The 22,810-nt window shown below is 36.2% G+C and overlaps 2 protein-coding genes across 5 annotated transcripts; one reads left to right on the top strand and one right to left on the bottom strand.

Annotated features, from left to right (window-relative positions):
• Positions 1–1,910: 1,910 nt before the first annotated feature.
• On the bottom strand, positions 1,911–4,386 carry LOC109074515. Its single transcript, XM_042723413.1, has 6 exons — positions 3,701–4,386; positions 3,516–3,602; positions 3,360–3,401; positions 3,009–3,133; positions 2,821–2,907; positions 1,911–2,360 (listed from the first exon to the last, which is right to left on the bottom strand). The coding sequence occupies exons 1-6, from the start codon at positions 3,873–3,875 to the stop codon at positions 2,235–2,237; spliced, it is 642 nt and encodes a 213-aa protein (XP_042579347.1). The 5' UTR covers positions 3,876–4,386; the 3' UTR covers positions 1,911–2,234.
• Positions 4,387–4,870: 484 nt separating this feature from the next.
• On the top strand, positions 4,871–22,773 carry rnf214 (ring finger protein 214). Of its 4 annotated transcripts, XM_042724383.1 has the most exons (15): positions 4,871–5,299; positions 5,398–5,563; positions 5,651–5,710; positions 16,517–16,648; positions 16,853–16,986; positions 17,625–17,693; positions 17,779–17,875; positions 17,986–18,074; positions 18,179–18,266; positions 18,353–18,448; positions 20,387–20,949; positions 21,045–21,162; positions 21,268–21,417; positions 21,947–22,039; positions 22,129–22,773. In XM_042724383.1, the coding sequence occupies exons 1-15, from the start codon at positions 5,244–5,246 to the stop codon at positions 22,189–22,191; spliced, it is 1,974 nt and encodes a 657-aa protein (XP_042580317.1). In that variant the 5' UTR covers positions 4,871–5,243; the 3' UTR covers positions 22,192–22,773. The 4 variants fall into 4 exon arrangements, with proteins under 4 accessions (XP_042580317.1, XP_042580314.1, XP_042580316.1 ...); XM_042724380.1 differs by lacking the exons at positions 16,517–16,648; positions 16,853–16,986; positions 17,625–17,693; ... (7 more) ...; positions 21,947–22,039; positions 22,129–22,773 and adding exons at positions 7,782–7,881; positions 8,117–8,279; positions 8,400–8,592; ... (4 more) ...; positions 11,963–12,088; positions 13,952–14,195 and having other exon boundaries at positions 4,871–5,051; positions 5,210–5,299; XM_042724382.1 differs by lacking the exons at positions 4,871–5,299; positions 16,517–16,648; positions 16,853–16,986; ... (8 more) ...; positions 21,947–22,039; positions 22,129–22,773 and adding exons at positions 6,000–6,146; positions 7,782–7,881; positions 8,117–8,279; ... (5 more) ...; positions 11,963–12,088; positions 13,952–14,195 and having other exon boundaries at positions 5,494–5,563.
• The last annotated feature ends 37 nt before the right edge of the window (positions 22,774–22,810 follow it).

Genomic DNA, 22,810 nt, shown 5'->3' with positions numbered 1-22,810 from the left:
AAAATTTGTTTTGATGCTTGTAGCTATCGCTTGCGGTTGTGCTGACTAAAAATAAGCGTCACCCCTGCTAAGATATTTTGAGTAGCCTACCAAAACAGTGGCTCAGTTCTCCTGCTTAACGCTCTATACTCCTTTGGACATGGTTTTCCACTCACCACCAAATAAACAAGTTATTCATACAGTGGCTAAAGAAAATATAGACTTTATTCTTGAGACAGGGATGCAAACTAATCCCATTCTCTGGGAAGATTTTTTGTCATGACTGTCTTCATTTCTTTGCTTTCAAACGTTCACCATTGGCGCTTTTACTTTAGCGAAAAGAGGTTATTGCACATAAACATAATCAGGACAATAAAGTACTTGGAACTCAATATAGGTTTCTACCTACTTGGCTACGTTTGGGATAAGGCTCTTCAGATTGGAACAAAAGACATGGTTCTCGTGACTCCTTGCAAACATAACGCATTTTTCAATCTTACCCGCCTTACCCGTGGGGAAGTTGTGGCCTAGTGGTTAGAGAGTTTGACTCCTGACCCTAAGGTTGTGGGTTTGAGTCTCGGGCCGGCAATACCACGACTGAGGTGTCTTTGAGCAAGGCACCGAACCGCCAACTGCTCCCCAGGCTGTGTGTGTGCGCTTTGGATGGGTTAAATGCAGAGCATGAATTCTGAGTATGGGTCACCATACTTGGCTGTATGTCACATCACTTTCACTTTCTGATATTTTGGAGAGTAAACCCAACAGGTTTATTCTGTTTCTATTATAGGCTAGCCTACGTGTTACTCTCCTGAGCTTTCTATATTAGGCCCTAAGTGTGGGTCTCTGAAGATGGCTAGGGAGCGTTATTGCTGCTCATTTCCGTAAAGTTGTATAGCCTTGTACATTCTATGGGTCTAGCTTCCGGTCTCATCCGTGTCCAGCTATTTTTAGCTGTACAAAACAGTTTGTATAGCTGCTTGATATTGAAAATTGGTGTGTCTTACTATATTATTTTAATGCATTATCTTAATTATGAACACACTGGTTTTTAGTGCAAACAGTTTTACTGTTTACTGCACGTTGTTATTCTTCTCGTTATTTCCCTATAGCGGCTAATGAACCTTAAGTCTTGCCCATAGGCTTCTGCGTTGAAGAAAGGGTGGATAAGGGATGGATAACACGCGATAGAGAACTAATCCTTTCTATCTTCTGAGTATAAGTGAGCAACTAAACTCTTTATCTGTACTTTCATGATCTTCACCAATGGCATTTGTGAATAACCTTTATTAAAATAAATTTGATTGATAGTGTATGCTTTGATAACCAGATAAATCTTATACATTTTACAGACTCCTTTTGTCACGTTAAGTTTACAGATACTCTGCAGAGGCTCAGTAGAACCCTTTCCCTGGAATCTCAAAGGCTAAATTGTCCCAGTTTACATGGATTCACCCTACCTACGTATGAAGCTTTTAGACTGAGTAGATTTATCGTCTTTCGACTGCTTGTTCTATTTATATTCAGGGTTGCAGGGATGTTGGTGCCTGAAACAATTTAAAAAATTAGAATAAAAAATTCTACACAAAGATTTATATATTCTGAAATGTATCTTTGTAATCTTGATCATTGTCATTATCTTCTGTAACAGAACAGATGGAGGGGTTACTCTCTCTCTCAGATTGTAAATTGGAATCCTTTTTTTGCCATTGATGTGACTGGAGAAAAAAATCCCACTTATCTTAAATTAATGCTATAAAATTTTGTTATTTGAGAGTTAAGAAAGATAACTCTTCTGCCATCCAAGAGGCAGACGCAGGGGAAGAGCAAAAGAAGGGAAACCAATAGAGTTGGCAGTTTCCCTTTCAGTAGAACTCAGTAAATGTCCAATCCCCCACCATAAGAAATGGTCATAAGAAATTAGATAAATTTATTTACATTTATTTATTGAATAACCTTAGACATAGCCAAAGATCTCCATGATTCCGTTTGCCTAGAAGCAAAATCATCAAGTGTTCTTAAAACAAGAAGAAGAGAATAGAAAATTATTGCTTTTTTAAAAAATGTCATTGAAAGCCTTGAAGGGTGACAAACTCTTATCTGGAAATTCTGGAGACAATACAGCTATTCTGTCTAGTAGTTACAGAGAAGAGTTTTAATAAACTAAAATAAAACAAGATAAATGAAGTACAACACATGCATGCTATCTGGAAGCTGAACTTTGGGCCAAGGAGCTGTCCAGTACATCCATTACAGCTTCAAAATATGTCAACGTCTACATAATTTTTGACTATGGGTTTCCCTCTCCTCTCACACAAAAATCCTTCTCCATGGTCTGTGTCAACATCACTGGCCATGATGCCACACTCACAATCTTCATCATCCTGAGGCACAACCAGAACATAGAAAAACATTTTTTAGAAATGTAATAAATTATGTTCTTAGAATGTGAATTAAAACACCTATAATTCATATTAGATTCATGTAAGACAATAATACTTTTTTTGCTTTTAAGTTCTACTTAAAAAAAAAAGTTTCAATATTTTTTCAATGTTTGTTTGTTTGTTTCTTTGTTTACTTCCCCCCACTGTCTCACACACAAACCATAGATCGTACACTTTCTAACATACTTTCTCACTGTTCTCACAGTTATGTGTAAAACAGACATCAGTTATGGTACTGTAGTCAATCATATATAAAATATTTATTTTTTAAAAAAAAATAATTTTCAAACTCTTCCAACAGCTTTGAAAACTTTTTCAATTTTGATAATTGTTCAGAAAAATCTTTCACAAATATGAAAACAAAATTTGAAAATAAAACCAAAAATTTCAAATGCATTACCACTAATGGAGAAGTAGTGTCTCCAGATCCATCTGATGAGGCTCTTGAGACCAAAAATTTTCCATTGGTTCTAGACATCAACCAGACCTGCCCATGTACACACATGCATTCAATGATGTGTTCACATTTAAAAATAAATAAGTAAATAAAAGGAGAAAGAGAGGACAGTGTATGAATAGCTGCTGCACCTTGTTATGCTCAGTTAAAATGGCCAGACTGGCATTTCTCTTAGAACAGAAGCTCTTAGCAGTGCAGCAATCACTGTGGTCACTCCAGAACAAATAAAACACATTGTCATGGAGAAGCCACATTTCTGAAAGAATAGTAAGAATAAAATATAGAATAGTTTGTTAGTTGACAATAATAAAAAAAACACACATAGACACACAAGAAACTCATTTTAACAGCTGCACAACACTGCCAAAGTGAAGAACAATGTGTGAACATTTAAGACAGAAATGTAACACACAGGTATGTGTGAATCAGTTTATATCCAGTAAGTACATATTTTACACCAGTAAGTACAAATGAATATGAACCTTTTTGTCCTTTTATTGGTTGTGTTTCTCTGTTGTGAGAGTCTAGGGGGAAAACATGATATTCAGAAATGTGAAATATTTTACTGACACATTTTTTTTTTCTAGATTATTTTTTAGTGCATCAAAACATTTCAAATAATGTGCCATGATACTTACAATTTAGACCCACAATGACAAGGATGATGGCTGAGATAAGAATGTTCACAGCAAACAGTAAAAACACATACTTTCTTTCACAGTGTTCTGTTAAACAGAGATTATTAAAGATTACTAAGATTGCACTAACTGTAAATTACATTAAAAGTTTGTTCCATCCATTTATCCATCCTCTGTTGTCTTACCTGAGAGCAGTGTTGTACTGTTTATAGTTCCATGGTGTGCAGTAGGTGGGAACTGAAGACTTTGATAAAGATCTTCTGTTCTAACATCATCATTTTTCTGCATCCTCCTCTCTGCATTTCCTTCACTTTCTTCATAATCATTCATGGACACAGAAAAACGCTGTTGCAGCTCCATCACACTCACAAGCACTTTAGTATTTGCGCATGCACATAGTTGTTTGAATCATATATCACACCCTCTGAGGCTGAAAAGGGCTGGTTTTCTTTTCTCTTCTGCACTTCCTTTTCTGTCCATAGTCAGACCACGCTTCCCCATATCCCTTGTTGATGGTGTGCTTGGATATACAAACAGCAGTGCAGTCTCTGACAAGACAGAAACAGGAAGTAGAGGGAAGCATTAACTCAAAAAGGTAACTATAACCTGATGATCATGATAAAATGAATGTTTCACAATCTGCAAAATGTCAGATAAAGCAGAAGAAAAATGTGCCATTTGTTTCTAGAATGTGTTCCTTCTCTCGCTATCTTTCAGACTGTATCAGGCAGATCACTATCTGCACACCCACTGGTAGTCCCTGCTCATTTGCATAGCCTACACTAGAGAATTATTTCTCCACTCATTGACATGCATTTGAGCAAACAGTTTTCAGTCAGTTTTCCTGACCGCGGCTGGTGTGAGCATATTTAAGAACAAAAGTTTGCCCTCATTCTGGTCATGCTCTGGGCATATTATGGGGACTTCATTTCGCTGGTAGGAGTCCTTTCCAAAGTACATCTTTCAGGGTATCTTGGAGGGGAGCCTAAGCCAAATCATGCAGATTTGCAGTCTACAAGTATAACTATTTAGAAAAGTCAAATCCATCCTATGAGAACATACTACTTATTTGGCTTCTGACTTAAAATTAATTTCTTAAAATTATTGGTAAATCTTATTTGCAGGAAAAGTCAACAGAAACTGTTCTGTAGAACTGCAAGGGAAATTGTTCACAGTTGTTGGAAGAATGAAGAGAAATGGGCATAGGAAATATTACACTTAAAACACTAGCCTACTATATAATGAACTGAATCATCTTAAAATATATAACACATTAATGAGATATTACTCCAGCCCTGTAGGTGAAACCTACATACCGCCATAAAATGCCAGAAGAAGAACACGTGCGACGTCACGTGACGTCTCGGAAGTAAAACAGGCTTAGATGATGTCATGAAAGTTGCGACAGTTGTCTGTTCTTTTCGTTTTTTTTAAAAAAAGATCATTATTCATTTAATTTATTTAGATTACATACTGTATACACTGAGTATACTGCATGTCATTTGGCCATCAAGGCCAACTCTTTGAATGTTTAGTGTAAGTTTTGGTTAATTTCTTGCGCTTTTGTTAAGTCTGCTTTTGGCGCTCATATTCCACTGTGAAATTATTTAAAACCAGTGCATCGTCTGTATATATTAAGGCGAGTTCATGAACATACTGCGGCTTAGGTTTTGAATATCAGTATTGTATCTCAGATCCGGAGTCTTGTGTCGCTGAGTTTGCCTGTCAATGGAAAGTGAAAAACACAACGAGTGGAGTTCGGCTTTAGATGAAGACTTAATTCAGTAAGTTAACTACAAAACAGCTTAAGGTACAGTTTTGAATGGTTTCTAACGTTACTTAAAATGATTCAGCAACACGACTGTCCCCTTTCTCTTGACAGGGATCCCGTTTCTGCTGTGATTCCGCCGGGTCCTGCTCCATGGAGCCTATCAGCCGGGCCCTGGTCCTCTGAGAGCAGCGTCCCAGCAGTATTACATCAATCTGCTGAAGCATACAATTACAGCAGGTTTATCCCCAGCAATGAAACACAAAGCCAAACCATACAGGTCTTTAGAACCTCCTAATGACACATTTCACAAAAGTGATCATTTAAATTTAGTTTTATGTAGTTTGATTGTTGTCTCAAATCGTAGACGGAGGACTGGACAGAGGACAGATCTACAAACACAAATGAGAACTGGGAATCAGACATGGTAAGTTTTGGTTTTGTGTGTTTGCAGGTGTGTGTGTGTGTGTGTGTGTTTTTGTGTTCTGATGATCGTCACAGTGGGAGGACAAAAAACGGTTAAATCATTGGGACCAAAAATCAGGTCCCCATAAGGGAAACCCATTTAAATGAATAGAGGAGCTATTCTGAAGTTGCTGGTGAATTTTTTTTTTACATTTGTATCAGTAGAGGTGTGTGTGTAAGGGGTGCTCAGTTGCAGACTTCTTCACACACACAAATATTCCAAATATGATTGGGTACAACCCACTTCCTAGTCACCGTTAGCAAGAATTTCAGCAGAAAAATGAAAATGTAAGTGTTAAATTGACACTACATATGGAGAACAAAGAAGAAGATTATTTGCAGGAGATGCCAACTAAGGATCTAAGAACTTTTGCAGAGGATAAAAAGTGAAACACAAGGTAAGCATATGTATCCAACCAATGAGGTTAATTTGATATAAATAGGTAGCTAGTTAGCACTAATTAACTGTTGTGAGACATGAAATGTTTCTATGTTTTTCAAACTAGCGATCTCAGAGTCATAATTTAAACTGAAGAGTCTTGTCAAATCTTTAGCCTGAATGGCTGCTAATGGAGTGATTCTGTTAATATTAGTCTTTTTTTCTCTCTTTTTTTTTTGTCTAGTTAGTGTTAGCACTGGTAGGGGTAGGTTATTTTATATCAAGAAATTTTAACATTTAAAATTTTATATGTTAATGTTAAATATAATATATTATTACAATTATTTAAAAAAATTACATTTCTTCATATTTCTTGTCAGGTCAATCTGAGGGGGGTGGGGATTATATGTAGAATTGAAGATCAGTATTTGTTTTTACATTTAAGTGAATTTATAGAAAACATGGGTGGGGGGGCAATGAATTGGTGAGTAGCTTTGAATGAAAAAATGATTAAAGGGGTCATATGATGCGATTTAAATTTTTCCTTTCTCTTTGGAGTGTTACAAGCTCTTGGTGCATAAAGAATATTTGTAAAGTTGCAAAGACTAAAGTCTCAAATCCAAAGAGATAAGTTAAGACTTGTCCACGCCCTCCTAAAACGCCTCATTTAAACACTCCCCCACATCTACGTCACTGTGTGGGAAGATGTGCATAACACCGCCCAAATGTTCTCGTAAAGAAAGAAGACGTTACTTTTATTCTCGATGTACTATTGTTGTTGCCGCTGCCATGTTGAGTCGCTGTGTTTCATTATGAAAGCGAAACTACTTTGTTTGGCCTTCCAAAAGAGGACACAACTAGAAATCAGTGTTTAAGTTGTATTTACAAATATTCAGATGTGTGCTGCACATTTAATGGAGAACTGTTTCCTGAACCTGCAGAGTAGCCTACAATGCGTTTGTGCTCAAAGGCTGAGGACAGTCTGGCACTATTGACTCACAGCCTGTAAGTATGTTTTTAATATTTAAAGAATTTGTTGAGTTTGGCCAATCACAACACACTGGATAGCTGGCCAATCAGGGTACACCTCGCTTTTCAGAACGATGAGCTCTGTAAAATTCGACGCGTTTCAGAAAGGCGGGGCATAGAGGAGCATCGATAATGTACAGTATGTGGAAAATAATGTGTTTTTTGAACCTTAAACCGCATAAACATTGCATTACACCAAATACACAACATAATGTTCTTTTTAGCAACGTCATATGACCCCTTTAAACTTTTAAACTTATGAATGTTTAAATGTTATGACAGTAGTTCAAATAAACATGGGTTTGTGTGGTGATATTGTCCAGTACAGTAGTTGGGATAAGGTTCAAATCAGTAGTTACATAATTGCCCAAGGCTACCTGGGATTATATGAAATTAATTGAGTTGTGTTGATGCCCTCAAGGCTAGCATTGTGTCAGATATTTAACTGAACTGTTTTTTATCGATACATTATGATAACATTGTAATTAATGTTACGTAACTATAATACAGAACAGTGTTACATTTACAACAGGATTCTTATCTGCTTATTGAAAATTCTAGTTTTATTCTTCATGTCCCCCTTTTTTCACAGTAGTTCACAGTTTCACACTTTTTTTTCTTTCAGTCATCACGAATCAGCTCCCTTAAGGATGCCATGCATCATGTTGTCTCAAAGACTGACAAAACATTCAAATTAGTGGTGAAGTATATCAATGCAGTGAAAGGTAAGGTGGTGTCTGCTGTGATTTATTGGTTAATTACTGTCATATGTGCATTAAAAATAGGCACCTGGTTGCAGCATATTTTTAATCAGCCACCAACTGTTGATGTCTTTTTTTAGAGTGTGTGTAATTGGTATCCTTTAAACAAGATGTTTTTTTATTTTGTAGCATTTATTTTCATAGACTAATTCATGATGTTTTAAATCAATAGGTTTTCCTTTTTTTATGTATTTTGCAGGGCGTGGTCTATTTGCAAAGGGTTCCATTTGCAAAGATGAATTTGTTGTTGAATATAGGGGAGATATAATAAACGATGCAGAGTTGCAGAACAGAAGAAAACGTTACCACACATCCAGTGCTGCATTTATGTTTGAGTTTAAGTGGAGAGGGAAAACATGGTGGTAAGAATTCAAGTTGCACCAAAGCTATATTTTTACACTATATTATAGTAAATGAGGCACTGATTTGTGATAATATATTATAATACATGTATTTATCCTTTTCTTGTTTTCATATTTTTATATTGATGCCTCTAGAGAAGATGGATCATTTGGGCGAATAGTTAATGATGACCACAAACATCCAAACTGTGAGATGAGGAAAATTTATGTGAATGGAAAGATACATCTTTGTTTGTTTGCCCTGAATGACATTAAAGAAGGAGAAGAAATTACATATGATTATGGAGGAGAAGACTACCCATGGAGAACACAAGTATGTTGCACAGCACACACTGTGTTCAGAATAGCTTGTATTGTTGCAATATGTTAGTCATAGTCTTATATTTAGGGTCAGTTTTATCATTCACAGGGTTTCTTTATAATGGATACTCATGACTTTCCCACAGCACACTTTTTAGTCATTGTATTCGGACGTCATGCAGCATCTACATCATATTTATCTCCTGTCTTTCCCCATTGTCTTTTACAGATGACCAGCATTGCTGCTAATACCAAGGCAGAAGGTGACTCTGATCCTTCCCCCAGGTCACAGACTCAGATGAATGATGCTACTGGTCAAAATAACTCTCCTCAACAAGTATGTTCACATTTATCACTAACGATTTAGAAGTCCCCTCTTTCTCACTGTCATGTTTCAGTGGTGTTTCAAGCATATTTAACCTTAAGAACAAATGTATATATTTAAGTGTCAAATACCATAATAATGTAAATTGTTGTTTATACTTTTGCTTTTTGTTTACAGATTGTGACACAGCTCCAAAATGAAAATGAGATTTTTGTACCAAGACTGAGACCAACTAAAAGCATAATTGTAAGTTGGCATTTTGTATTGAATAGGGCTTTTGCTTCAAGCTGAAATCTTTCAACATCAGTTACTTAGCGATTATGTAAAATCTAATATTATATAATATAATTATTATATATTCTACTGTAAAATATTAAAATATTATTATATGATAAATCATTTGGACTACAATAGATCAAAAATTTCAAGAATTTTGAATCACCTTTATTTAAGGCCAAAAGCATGTAATTGGTTTTTAATTAATGTTCCCGAACAATTAATTATCACAGCAGTTACCAATTGATGTCTGTTAAATTACTAATCAATTAATTAACTCTGACATTTCTAATCATTATCATTTTAGATGAAAGACAAAGATCTTGAAGATTCTGATGAACTCTTTGATTCTACACCAGAGAGTTCAGATTATTACTTTACAGATACTACTTCTGAAAGTGACTTTGACAGTGATGCTAATCTTATACCAAACCAGACAAAACTTCAGCTTCTTTATGATGAACTGGATGTTGATGATTCTGGCTCACTGAGTTCCCTTGACTGTGACACAGCAACACCAGAAAAAATGCACAGCCTTTCATCTGAAGCATCTGGAACAGAAGAACCATGTTCAAGTCAGAATGCAATAGAAGGCGTAGTTGTTAGTGCGTACCAAAAAAGAGGTGTTAGTAGAGTGTACAACAAGAGACATTACTGCCTGTATTGCTGTAAGCCTTATGCTAAGATGGCAAGGCATCTAGAAAGTTCACACGCAAATGAATCTGATGTGGCTAAAGCGCTAAGCTTTCCAAAGAGTTCCAAGGAGAGAAAAAAACAGCTAGATTATATTCGCAACAGAGGAAACTATGTTCACAATGCAGCTGTTATGGAATCAGGAAAGGGGGAACTAGTGCCATATAAACGACCCTCCAAAGAAGCGCAGGGGAAAGATTTCATGCATTGTGCATACTGTCAAGGACTTTTTGCAAGAAAGGTCCTGTGGCGACATATGCGCACTTGTATACTTCAACCTCAATCGGTCCCCCTCAAACCAGGAAAAAACCGTGTTCAGTCGATGTGTATATACACAGGGCCTGTGCCTTCAAACATGACTAAACAACTATGGGAAGTAATTAGTGTCATGAATCTTGACCCAATCACAGATATAATAAAAAAAGACAAGGTAATTATTGATGTTGGTCAGCATTTGTTAAACATAGGTGGACTAACAGCCAAGAATAAACAGTGTGTGCGAGAGAAGATGCGAGAATTGGGAAGGTTGGTTCACAATGCTAGAAGAGTCACCTCCTTAAAAACAATGGAAGATTGTGTAAATCCAAAGAAGTACATGGAGACTGTCAAAGCTGTCAAGTATACATGTGGGTATGAATCTGACAAGTTCATGATTCCATCACTTGCAAAAAAGCTTGGGAATTCTCTGCTTCAAGTAAGCAAACTCTTAAAAGCTCAGGGCTTAATGTCAAACGACAAACAACGAGTGAAGAATGCCAGTGAGTTTCAAGATGTCCATCAGGAAAAGTGGAACGAAATGATCTTAGACACGGCATTGAGGAATATTAGGGAAGCAAAGTGGAATGTGCCCGCTCTCATACCCTTTGCTGAAGATGTACAGAAAATGCACACATATCTCAGTCAAGTGCAAGGTGAGTGGTACAAATCACTCTCTGAAAGTTCCTCTACTAAAGCCTGGATGGAGCTGGCAAAGGTTTGTCTAGCCCAGATAATTCTCTTTAACCGGCGCAGGGGAGGAGAGGTGGCCTGCATGACATTGTCTGCATTTTTTTCAAGAGACACTTCTGATCCACATGAGGATGTGGACTGGGCACTGTCCGAAGTAGAAAAAAAACTCTGCAGGCACATCTCAAGGATCATCACCATGGGAAAGTGTGGTCAACCAGTTCCAATTCTTCTGACTCCAAAAATGCTGTGCTCCTTAGAACTCCTTGTTAAGCAGAGAGAGCCTTGTGGAGTTCTAAAAGACAATGTTTACATGTTTGCAAAACCAGAAGCCATGACACATTTCCGAGGGTCAGACTGCCTCCGTGGCTTTGCAAAGGCATGTGGTGCAAAGTGTCCCAAATCACTGACATCTACCAGACTGCGAAAGCATGCTGCAGTCCTTTCAACAGTGCTGAATATGACAGAAACGGAGATGGACCAGCTTGCAAACTTTCTTGGACATGATATAAAAATGAATCGTGAATTCTGCCTACTCCCTGAGAAGACCCTGCAACTCGCCAAAATCTGCAAAGTCCTAATGGCTCTCGAACAAGGAAGATTAGCTGAGTTCCATGGCAAGAACTTGGATGAAATTGTGATAGATCCTGATGGTGTGTTTTAGTAAATTTTTTAGTTTGTTTGCTTGTTCTGTGTTTACTATATATATTAATTTCTGCTAAATCACTTTAAATTGTACTTTGTTTGGCCTCAACAGAAAAAGTTCTGGAAAGTGATGAAGACAGGATAATACAAGAGGGACATTGTTCATCTGCTGCTTATGGTTTGTATTACTACCAAACACTTTACCTGAGCAGGCTACACAGTTCAAAGTAAACTTCATGAGCAATATCAGTGAATAGACAATAAAAATTACATGAAAGATTCCCCATTCATTAATTTAATATTATGTGGTTCAATTATACTTGCAATGATGAACAGATGCACACTTAATGGTTTATTGCATATTTATGCACTAATTATATTTTAAAACTATTAGTACTGCAAATTACATAGATTATGTATTATCTGCCTTGTATAGTACATGTAAAGTATATCTTTCTGAAAATATTGAAATTGATAATATTTTTATAATTTTCCATAGAACCAATAGCAGAGGAGGCACTTACTCCTGCCGAGAGGAATGATATGCCACCACCACCCAAAAGACAAAAACCACCATCACCACCGCCACCTTCAGGAGCCAGTGCTGTGAGGCCTTGTTTTCAAGGTGAACTCTCTACACATTTTTTTTTATGTCAGTAATGTTTATGTCTGAAGCTTTTTTGAAGATGCACTGTCAGTCTACAAATTAAACTAGAATGACCCAAATGTGGCAGTAGCAGGAATAGCCCATTCCAAGAATTTTCCCAATTTCCATGCCTCAGGCCAGTGGCCTGATGTATAAACATTGCATAGTCACAAAATTATGTTAATTTAACAAATTCTAGAGGAGCACGTTCAGATAATCTACCCAATTAGTATGAGAGGAGACCTATTATATATAGCCAGCTCACCTCTGTCCATATGGCAGTTTTCCAGTATCCTTCGACCACCTCAACTCTTGACTATTTCTGTCCCAGCCTGCGATATGGGGGAGTACTCTAGGTTCGGGCCATATTCTCAGCTCAGAGTCCTCTCCTCAGACAGCACATAATGGGCATTGAAATATGCTAAATATGCAAAGAGTCAATATTTACAGTGTTGACCCTTCATGGCCTCTGTAATTCACTTATGGATACCAGTTTCTGGGTCAAATCCTGACTGAAGGCTTTCCATTCTTGCCTTAGTGTATGGAGTTGATCACAATTTGTGGGCTGCTGCTTGTCCAATCAGCTTTTGAGGATTGACCATAGGTTCCCCATTGGATTAAGATCCGGGGAGTTACCTGGCCATGTATTCAGAATTTTAATGTAATGATTTCCAAGTAGGGCTGGGCGATATATCGCATGTGATTGTCACACGCATTTCGTCAGTAAAGCCGGTTCCCTGATTACCGCTAAATCGCCATCACCTGCTTTCAAATGGAGCGGCATTTAATAGACAGAGCCGTAGATCACTGACAAGCTACGCAATATCGCATACATTATCGAAGGCGATTCATCTGCGATAATGAATGCGATATTGCGTAGCTTGTCAGTGATCTACGGCTCTGTATATTAAATGCCGCTCCATTTGAAAGCAGGTGATGGCGATTTAACTGTAATCACGGAACCAGATTTACTGACTAGATGTGCATGGTCATAAGGAAATAAGGAAACAAATTCACATTTTACTTAAGATGGCGATAATGTTAATTGTAAATGTTGTGATTGTGTTTTAAAATACAGTACTACAACGAGCATCATGATACCATTTGAAAACAGCACTTTTAGCGATCTCTGTTAAACAGCCAACAATAACCTTTATTAAAAGTAATATGATCCCAAACATAACTACGGTGTGCTCGTTTCATTTAATTAAATGATCATAATCACAATGATTCATTGTACAACTCCTGCTACTAGCCTTTTATTTAGACTTATTTAAATGTTTCATTCAGATGAAGAAGCTAGAGTTTTGAGTGGCAATTTCACATCCTGTCATGCCATTGACTGTATGCCATCTGGCAGTATAAAGGGTAACGATTAATTGATAATTAATTTTAATTACGATTGATTACGGTATTGACATCTTTTGAACAAAATCTGGTTTTAAGGATGAAATCTATGCAAAGATTTATACATGAGCCCCTAAATCACTAAATGCTGATTTTTATCAAGATTACAATTCTCAGAAACCCATCTGTAGTTGTTAAGGTTACTTTGTTGTTGCTTAAATCTACTAGGTACTTTAAATGGGACTAGTAACTTTGGCTGTTTTAATAATTAAATCATCAACTATAACTGACCCCTAGAGCAGTTATTGAGTGAATAGATGCATAGTAAAAACTTATGTTACTTGTACTGTAGAAGCAGCTCAATTTCAAGTAACTTTACTGTCATTTAAAATAATATGCTGATCATATAAATACTAGTTTAAGATTCATAACTTTGGATCGGAATTCCAGCACACACCCTTATTTATCTTGTTAATTTTTTGTTCACCACTTTAGGTCAAACTACCCATAAGAAAAATCCCTGGCAGCAGACAGAGGTGCAGGCAGTGGAAAGGCACATGATGCGATTCATCACATCTTTTACTGTACCAGGAAAGAGTGACTGTGAGAAGTGTTTAAAGGCTGAACCAGAAGCTCTAAAGAACCGGGACTGGAAGAACGTGAAATTCTTCATATATAACCGTATTACAGCCTATAAAAAGAGTTTGCAGTGCAAATAATATGAAGATTACCAACTCTCTGGTATGGCAGTTTTTTTTTTATTTTTATTTTTTTTTTAGAATAGCCTTTTTTCTCTCTTCCATTGAATTTTGAGGTAGGTGAAGTTGTGCCAGAAATACCTACGCTGTATCCAAAGAGGTCAAAACTCCAGCATAACTTGTAGGATGTTAAACAACTTTATTGTAAGACCAGTGCTTTTTAGCTTGTGGCTTTCATCAGAAACCTATATTGCAAATGACATTTCAAATAAAGTGTGAAGCATAACAAAAAATTATAATGATTTATTTATTTTAAAATAAGAATTTATTTATTCAACAATAATTTACATCCACGCATATTGGCCAGTGGGACACCTGAAAAGATATTTGTCACAGGTTAAAAAATAAGCAATGGGAGTGTCCAACAGAGGACATGGGTGACAAATATGCTGTTGCCATATTAAACAAGATTGCTGTATGATTTAAGATGTCTGATGAAGGCCACAAGCTTGAATGCAATAGCAAAACTTGTTAAACAATTTTAACTTTTTTGACCTTTTTTGTTTATGTTCTGTCTCAGTCATTTTTTTAATACATTTTAATATAAATATAATTTATTTGCAGGGTTTATTTGACTTTGTAAACATTTGTAAAGTTGAACTCATTAAAAGTTACATTCAGCAAATTAAATTATTTGATGTCTTGAGGTTTATTTAGTAGTTATTAGTAGATTTATATATCACACACCAAGGATGTTAACAATAAAGATATAGATCTAAAAATCATTCTGAATATTAAAGAATAGCACAGTCCATGCCACCGCTAAAACAATCAAGGCACAGAGAGACAATATCTTTGAGATCCCTTTCAGAGGATTTTTTTTTTCCAGTTGATGAATGATAAAAACAGTGACACCCAATCAGAATCAATCCTGCTGTAACGAGCTGGAGAATTGAAAGCGACAGACGAGCGTGCGCTTAGAATAAACAGACAATATTGTCCACTGGTGTGGATGCTGATATAGTTTTCTTTATAGTTATCATTCTTGGTGTGAATGGGCCTTAAGAATTATCAGGGGAACTAGTTGATGGTTGGCTGTGGACATACACTTAAATCACTACAATTAAAGAAAATAATTTAAAGTGGAAAGGTTTAAAGGGTTCACTTGTAGGTTTAACATGGGTTGGAAAATATCCAGCCAGTAGTTCACTACAATTTCAATCCTTCATATGTGAATAGAGAAGTTTTTCACTTCTTTATCGGTACACTTCAATCACACTGCTATTCCTGTGAAACCTATGAACATCAGTCAATCAATCAATCAAACCAAAAATTCTGCATGTTGTGACGATGACTATATACAGAACACTAGGTGTTCTATGCAAGAGTGAATCTATGCATCACTGTCACCAATTGCAGGATTCATCCCATCACAACCACTACTTAGGAACAGCTAAGCTATTTTCTACTACTACTGTATCTTTTCTTTTTACTTAATTGTAGAAGTGCAATTGGTCAAAAGCATCTGATTAACTTGTTATAAATGCTTTTGTCATTACTAATATAATGTTGTTGCAAGGTCCCCACAAATCAAGTGGGAAAGTGTGTATTATGAAAATAATATCCAAATAAGGTCCATATCAGGCATGTTCACTCAATTTAACATGGTCAAGTCTTTATCTCATCAGTTCAGACATTTAAAGTCATGTATAGGCAATGGTTTTCCATATTTTTCAGACCTCTAAAACCTTTAGAAAGAGTGGTCCCCCACAGGTGATGATCATAAAGTTGGTCTCCATACAACAGGGAAACCTCTGTGTGTGTGTGTGTGTGTGTGTGTGTGTGTGTGTGTGTATGCAAGCTATGCTAGCGAACGGCACATTTGAAAATATCCTCACAAATACAGTGAAACATGACGAACAGTTACTTGTAAGGACTTCTGAAGTGGTCCTTGTAATGCTTATAAATTGGCCAAAACGTGTTTTGCTTTAGATTTGTTATGGGTTTGCATGACAGTGTAACCAGTATTTATGTGTGAGAGAGACTTCAGCCTTGTACTGCTGGACAGAACAACCTTGTTATTGTTCTTTTGAAAGATTTGTAGCAAAAAAATGTTCAACTTGTTTTATAAATTTGAAAAAAAAAAAAAAATCAGCCTTGGAACCCTGTGCTTTTTTGTTTAACTGTTTGTAGGATTTATAAATGTGTTACAGAAGTTTGTTCTGTAGTAATGTTCTGGGTTCGAAGTAAATATTTAGTTTTGCTGTTGTTTTCTTATTCTCTTTATTTCCTGGAATAATAATTTTCAGAATATTCTCAGATTTTCAGACCCTAATGTCTAACTTTCTCTCTTTCTCTGTAGCGTGCTTTAGAAGACTGCAGTATTGAGCAGTATGAGACTCTTATGAAGCAGCATGCAGTGGAGCAGGAGGAGCACAACCTCAATGTCCACTGTCTGGAAAAGACAAGAGATGACAGAAATCATCAGTACCAGGTTCAGCATCATATTTTTACATAAAGAAAATACCACTATATCCAATCTGTAGAGGTTCTGAGATTTACACATGGTTATTAGAATAGCAGTGCTTTATCTCCTTTGGGAATGCTACTTTGTGCAGAAGAATCTTAGTCAAAAGCCTCTGGTATTACATCATTTTTATTGTTATGTCAGTTTTTTTTTTTTTTTTTTTTTGTATAGGGTTTTATTGAAAAAATTGAGTCTTTGCAAGTTAAATTGGAGCTGAATAGCAGTAAGACCACACGGAAAAACTTCATGGTAAAGCGGCAAGAGCTTAGTTCAGAGAAAGAGCAGATGGAAGACAAGAAAACAAGGTAATTTTTCAAATCCAGCTGTGCGCTTGGGGCAAAATATACACTCCTATTCAAAAGTATTTTTTTTTTTTTTTTTATGTTTTTAAAAGAAGCCTTTTATTCTCAATAAGGTTGCATTTATTTGATCAGAACTCCTGTGAAACAGTAATATTATCACAAAATTCAGTAATAGAACAGTATTACTGTTCTATAAAAACAGTAATATTATCACAAAATTCAGCTTTGCCATCAAATAAATTAATTACATCTTAAAATATATTAAAATCTATTTTAATATATTTTAAGATGTAATTAATTTCTTTGATAGCAAAGCTGAATTTTACTAATATCAGTCTTCAGCGTCACATGATACTTCTGAAATAATTTTAATATGTCGATTTGGTGCTCTGGAAACTTTTATTATTATCAATGTTGAAAACAGTTGTGCTGCTTAATATTTTTGTGGAAACTGATACATTTATTTCAGGATTCTTTGCATATAAACTTAAAAAAAACAGCATTTTTTCTTTTCTTTTTTTTTAAATAACTCACATTATAAATGTCTTTTGGTCACTAATGATAAATTTTATGCGTCTTTGTTGAATGCATATAATATTGGATGGGTCATTGACTTTAAATAAGATTTGTGTGTGTTTTAGACTGGCTCAGGAGCTGGAGGACGCAGAAAAGAAACTCAAGATGCTCATTGAGGAACAGAATCAAGAAAAGTAAAAAATTAAAAACATAAAAGAAATACCTACAATGTCTCTATATCTGTGTTTATCTGTTTATTTGTGCATGTGTATGTGACAGGCTGTCCTGGGAGCAGGAAATAGCTGACCTGAGGGTGGAAATGGAGACACTCTGCAGAGAGGCAGAGCAGGCCAGTCAGACTGTTCTTCAAGATGAGGTAAATGCTGACCTTCACAGCAAACATCTTCTAGAAATCTCACAGACAGTGTAATGAATCATGTATATTACTGTCTGACTGTGTATTTTTGCCTGTGTCCGTGTGGGCAGATAGCTGTGTTAGAGATGCAGAAAGAGCTTGCACTTTCTCAAGTGGAGGACTGGATTGCAGATGCTGAAAAATATCTGAATTTTCTCAGGTATTGTGTGTAAATTAATGTGTGTTGAGAGGTGTGCATGTGCAATATGCTTGAATGCGTAAAGGTGATATGATTCATTCTGGATTTGTGCTTATACTGGACAGATTAAATCCTTCCCAGAACCACCTGCTCCAGCGGCAGAGGTGGGAGCAGAATGTAGCAATCATCCGCAGCAATCTGGTGGGACTAAAGGTGAGGGGAGGAGCTAATATAGGTGGATTACAGTTGAAGGGAGTTAGCAGCATCTCTCACTCTGTCCTTCTGTTTTTCATTCACAGAATAAGTTTAATGAAAACCATCAACTCCTGCAGAGAGGTGAACAGCTGGACAGTTTGCGTTCAGTCGCGCTCCCATATCTTCCACCAGTGCCTACAGTAAGTGTCTGTTTATTCATATACTGTATGGCCAAGGGTTGGAAGTACATTGCCATTCAAAAGTTTATTTTTTATTTTTTGGATGTTTTTGAAAATGTTTTGTGTTCACCAAGGCAGCATTTATTTGATCTAAAATTCAGTAAAAACAATAATATTGGGAAGTATTATTACAACTGAAAACAATATTTCAAAATACAATTTATTCCTGTGATGGTACAGCTTCTTCTTCTTCTTCTTTTTTTTTTTTTTTTTTTTACATTGTCATGTTAATTTTGTAACGGTTATTACTCCAGTCTTCAGGGTCACTTGATCCTTCATTCTAATCATTCTAATTTGCTGTTTTGGTACTCAAGGATAATTTCTTATCAATGTAAAAAAAAAATAAAATAAAAAAAATAAACATGATACACATTTATTGATTCCTTGGTTAACAGTAAGTTCAAAAGAAAAGCAATTATTTAAAATAGAAATCTTTTGCAACATTGTAAATGTTCTTAATGTCATTTTTGATCAAACTGTGTCCTTGCTGAATGGAAGTATTAATTTCTTTCAAAAAAAAAATTCTCACTGCACCCACCATATGATGGCATATGCAGGGCTTAAATTTCTCCAGCACCGTGCCTAATTTCCGGCATGCAGCGTTTGGCTGCGGAAAAAAAAAATCCTACATTTAAAAAAAAAAATCTTGTTGATTGATATCACTTTCGAGTCAATGAGTTCGCCTACCAATGGTATGAGAGGAGCAGGTTTCACTCTCAACCAAACTAACATTACTAGCCAATCAGAATGTTTTGCTCTTATAAACATGAGATGCGCATAATAGTATCCAATTGCGGAGTCGCAGCTGATGAATGGAGAAGTGTGACAAAAAGCTGCGAGGCACAATGGTCAGAGAAGTCCATCTAGTGCATATTTACATAGAAAAGCTAATTATAAAGCAGTGGAGCTTTGTAAACAGCTCAGAGTAATCATGCCATCTCCATAAGAACCATATGGTTGCCAGAACAAACTTACCGGGATTTTTGAAAAGTTCCTGTTCACACATGATCTATTAATGGTAATTTACTAGTAAAGACTGTATGTGTGAAAGGGACTAAACTCTTCCTCTGTATATGGTGTGAATTTGAATTAATGTTAATCTGGAAAAACAGTGTGCATTATCTCACTAGATTTGTAACGTAAATCATTTATAAACCTTTGCCAACACAAGAGAATACATCAACCTATGTCTAAATATGCCATGTATTGTACATCGCAATTTCAAAATAAAAGTTTCTTCATGTGGCCAAATATTAAAATTTAAACATTGTTTAATTGCTGTAAAGTGAAACGTCACCAGGCCGTTGGCGCCCTCTGCAGGTATTTGTTTTAATACATAATGTACATAAGTTGGTTATGTTCATATTATGTATAGGCATATTACATTATGTATTTTAACAGTGTTGTTCAATACAATTATGTAATTTCTTGGTTTTGATATTTTTACTTGTGTCGATAAGCTGTGATATAGCTCTTAATTTTCCAATTGTATGATAAGCTTTCATTCTTCAGGTCAACCATATATTCATGAAAAAGAAAATCAGTTTGAATAAAGAAAGCAATAACTTTGCCATAGTATCCTTTCAAATGTTAAAGTTGCCACAGTCATTGCACTGCCCCGCCCCCGGTTTGCTTTAACCCCTGCATATGCCATGCTGTTGTTGAACTGATAATCTGGTAGAGAGTTGATGAACTAGCCATTTTAAAGTAGCTGGTTTTCTACAGTTCGAAACACGGCCTATTATCCAGTTATATTTATGCTTTGTGAATTTAATGTGACTATTTTTAAATTTCATTTTTTTATCATTATTTTTTGCATAGTTTTAGTTTAGAAGTTTTTTGAGTATTTGAGTGATGTATATTTTCTGTGTATTTATCACTTATTTTTGGTTTTCCGAATTGGAGATGATAATGAGTCCACTTCAGAGTCCTGCATCCCATCCCGTTTTCAACAGTGGTCTGCCGACTACCTCAACTTCTCCTCCTATAGTTCACCCACAACTCCACTCCTCAATCACACCACCCCAAAGGGCCACACCGCCACTTTCTGCCCCATCTCCTCAAACCACACCATACCTACCCATCACGACAGGTCCACAATCTGCACACGTTCCAAACATTTATGTCCCCATGACAGCTCATGCACCTGCCCCTCAAATAACCATGCAAAAGATCTCCCTGCCTCAAACCTCGTCCCATGCGCCTGTCACACCAGCCCCACAGATCCTACCACAGACACATGTAGGTGTTCCAGCTGCCTCAGCAGGTGCCTTTGTTGTATTGCCAAATAATCACAGAGCCAGTTTTCAACCCCAAGCTGCAGTGCACCTTCCCCAAACATTCATGCCATCCACGTCAGCTCGTAACTCCTCCCCCCAGCCCCTTCCCTCCAATCCTGCGCCAGCAGGAAAACTGGACAAGCTGCTGGAAAGACTGGGCTCACATTTCCCACAATGCACAAGGTACTGAAATCACACAGTTTTTTGATGAGCTTTTTTCCTTCCAAGTACATTTTTAGTAACTTTTTGTAACTGATCTCGGTTTTTGTCTGCATTAGAGATCAGTTGACACGTGTTCTACAGCAAATCAAGAGTGAGCGTGGTACTATGGCTGGCATGTCGATTGATGATCTTACTCAGCAAGTTGCACTGAGACTTGCACAGAACCAAAAACCGGTGTGTAATCAAAAAGTGCTTATATCACTCATACATAATGTGTTTCTGTTGTTCGTTTCGTTTTGTGCATTGCCCGTATCATTTTTAACTTTATCACTGTTATAGCCTCCAGGGCCTATAGCACCTCCATCTGGAGCAAGAGCCTTTCCTGCTTCATTTGGTCCGATTCAGCGTCCTGTAGCCCAGCCACCGCATCCCATGAGGCCTCATTTCCAACCCCCAGTTTCTCAGGTCTTCCACACAAGACCTCCGCAGGTAGAATTCAACTTAAAACCCCTTTCCTTAAATCACAGTTAACAAAATCCTCAGAACTATAGGGGAGTGTAGGGTAAGCTGTGCCACTTTTATACTGAAGTTGTTCTCTTGGTAAGGAGAAATGTATCAAAGGTAAAACTAATATGCCTAATTCAGGATGTATGCTATTAGCTTAAATAAGACAAAAAGTGTTTGTTTGTTTTTTTGTTTTTTTAAAGAGACAAATTAACCCCATATTACAGGATATTAAATATTTTGGGCATATTGTAACAAAAAATTAAAACACATTAACAAAAATTATTACTGTTTTATAATCTCGTTACAAAACCCTATTATATTTTACAGTAGGGTAAAACTATAATACTTATAAAACTATAATTTCCTAAGGTATATCCATAAACCAACCAGGAAAACAAGTATTCAGATTTTTTGAATGTATTAGAATACCTTTAAATACTTTGGTCATTCGTTTTTTTTTTTTTTTTTTTTAACCATATAAATATACACTCTTTTTCTCTGTCTCTGTCAGTCCTCTACCCGGAAATTTTGTTTGATGTGTCAGAATCCTGTGGATGCTGGAAGCCAGTACAACACCAAGTGCTCCCATACCATGCACAAAGAAGTGAGTGTGTAACCTTCACAAAATACATTTAAGGCACATTATTTGCCTTGTCTGTTTTCTAATAACTGTTTTTCTCTCCTTTTCTTTAGTGTGTTAGTGTTTGGCTCAAGACCAGCAAGAATAACTCCTGTCCTTTCTGCCCATCCAAGTGAGGTCTGACTTCAGGAGAAAACACACACTCATAGCTGAGCCTATACCTGCAAAAGAATAGTATATGGAATAATCATATAAATAGTTATCAAGACACTTGTGAATTAAGTTTTTGTAATTCTATGGTAACTCTGGTTAATATAAAAACAGTGTTCCATTCCTGGTCAGTTAATAATTATTATAAGGACAGTATGTAGTTATACTAATTGATGCTACTTTGCAGATCAATGTAAATCCTCACAAAATGAATGGTAGTTTTTTCAGTATTCAGTGTTAATCCAAAGATTTTCAAACAAACCTTGAAGTATAATCGTCATTATGTATGCTTTTATAAAGGTCATATACCATACAAACAAACTCCAAAACAAAATAAAATGTTTTGTCTTTTTTCAGAACTTTTCCAAGCGATACAAAACTGTACTTAACTGGAAAGTGCTGCAGTTATATTATTTCTGTATTTTATTAAATTAAGCATCAACATAGGCCTTTATGTGGAGACCTTTATACATTGAGGAAATGTTTTGTAATCACTGATAGTTACCCTTTTTTTAAAATAAATAATATTGTTCAGTGTAAAAAAAAAACAGTATTGGACATTATACCTTTTTTTTTTTTGCTATT

Source organism: Cyprinus carpio, chromosome B5 (genome assembly GCF_018340385.1).
Source record: "Cyprinus carpio isolate SPL01 chromosome B5, ASM1834038v1, whole genome shotgun sequence".
NCBI classification, from domain to species: Eukaryota; Metazoa; Chordata; class Actinopteri; order Cypriniformes; family Cyprinidae; genus Cyprinus; species Cyprinus carpio.
This window is presented reverse-complemented; position numbering and strand designations above follow the sequence as displayed.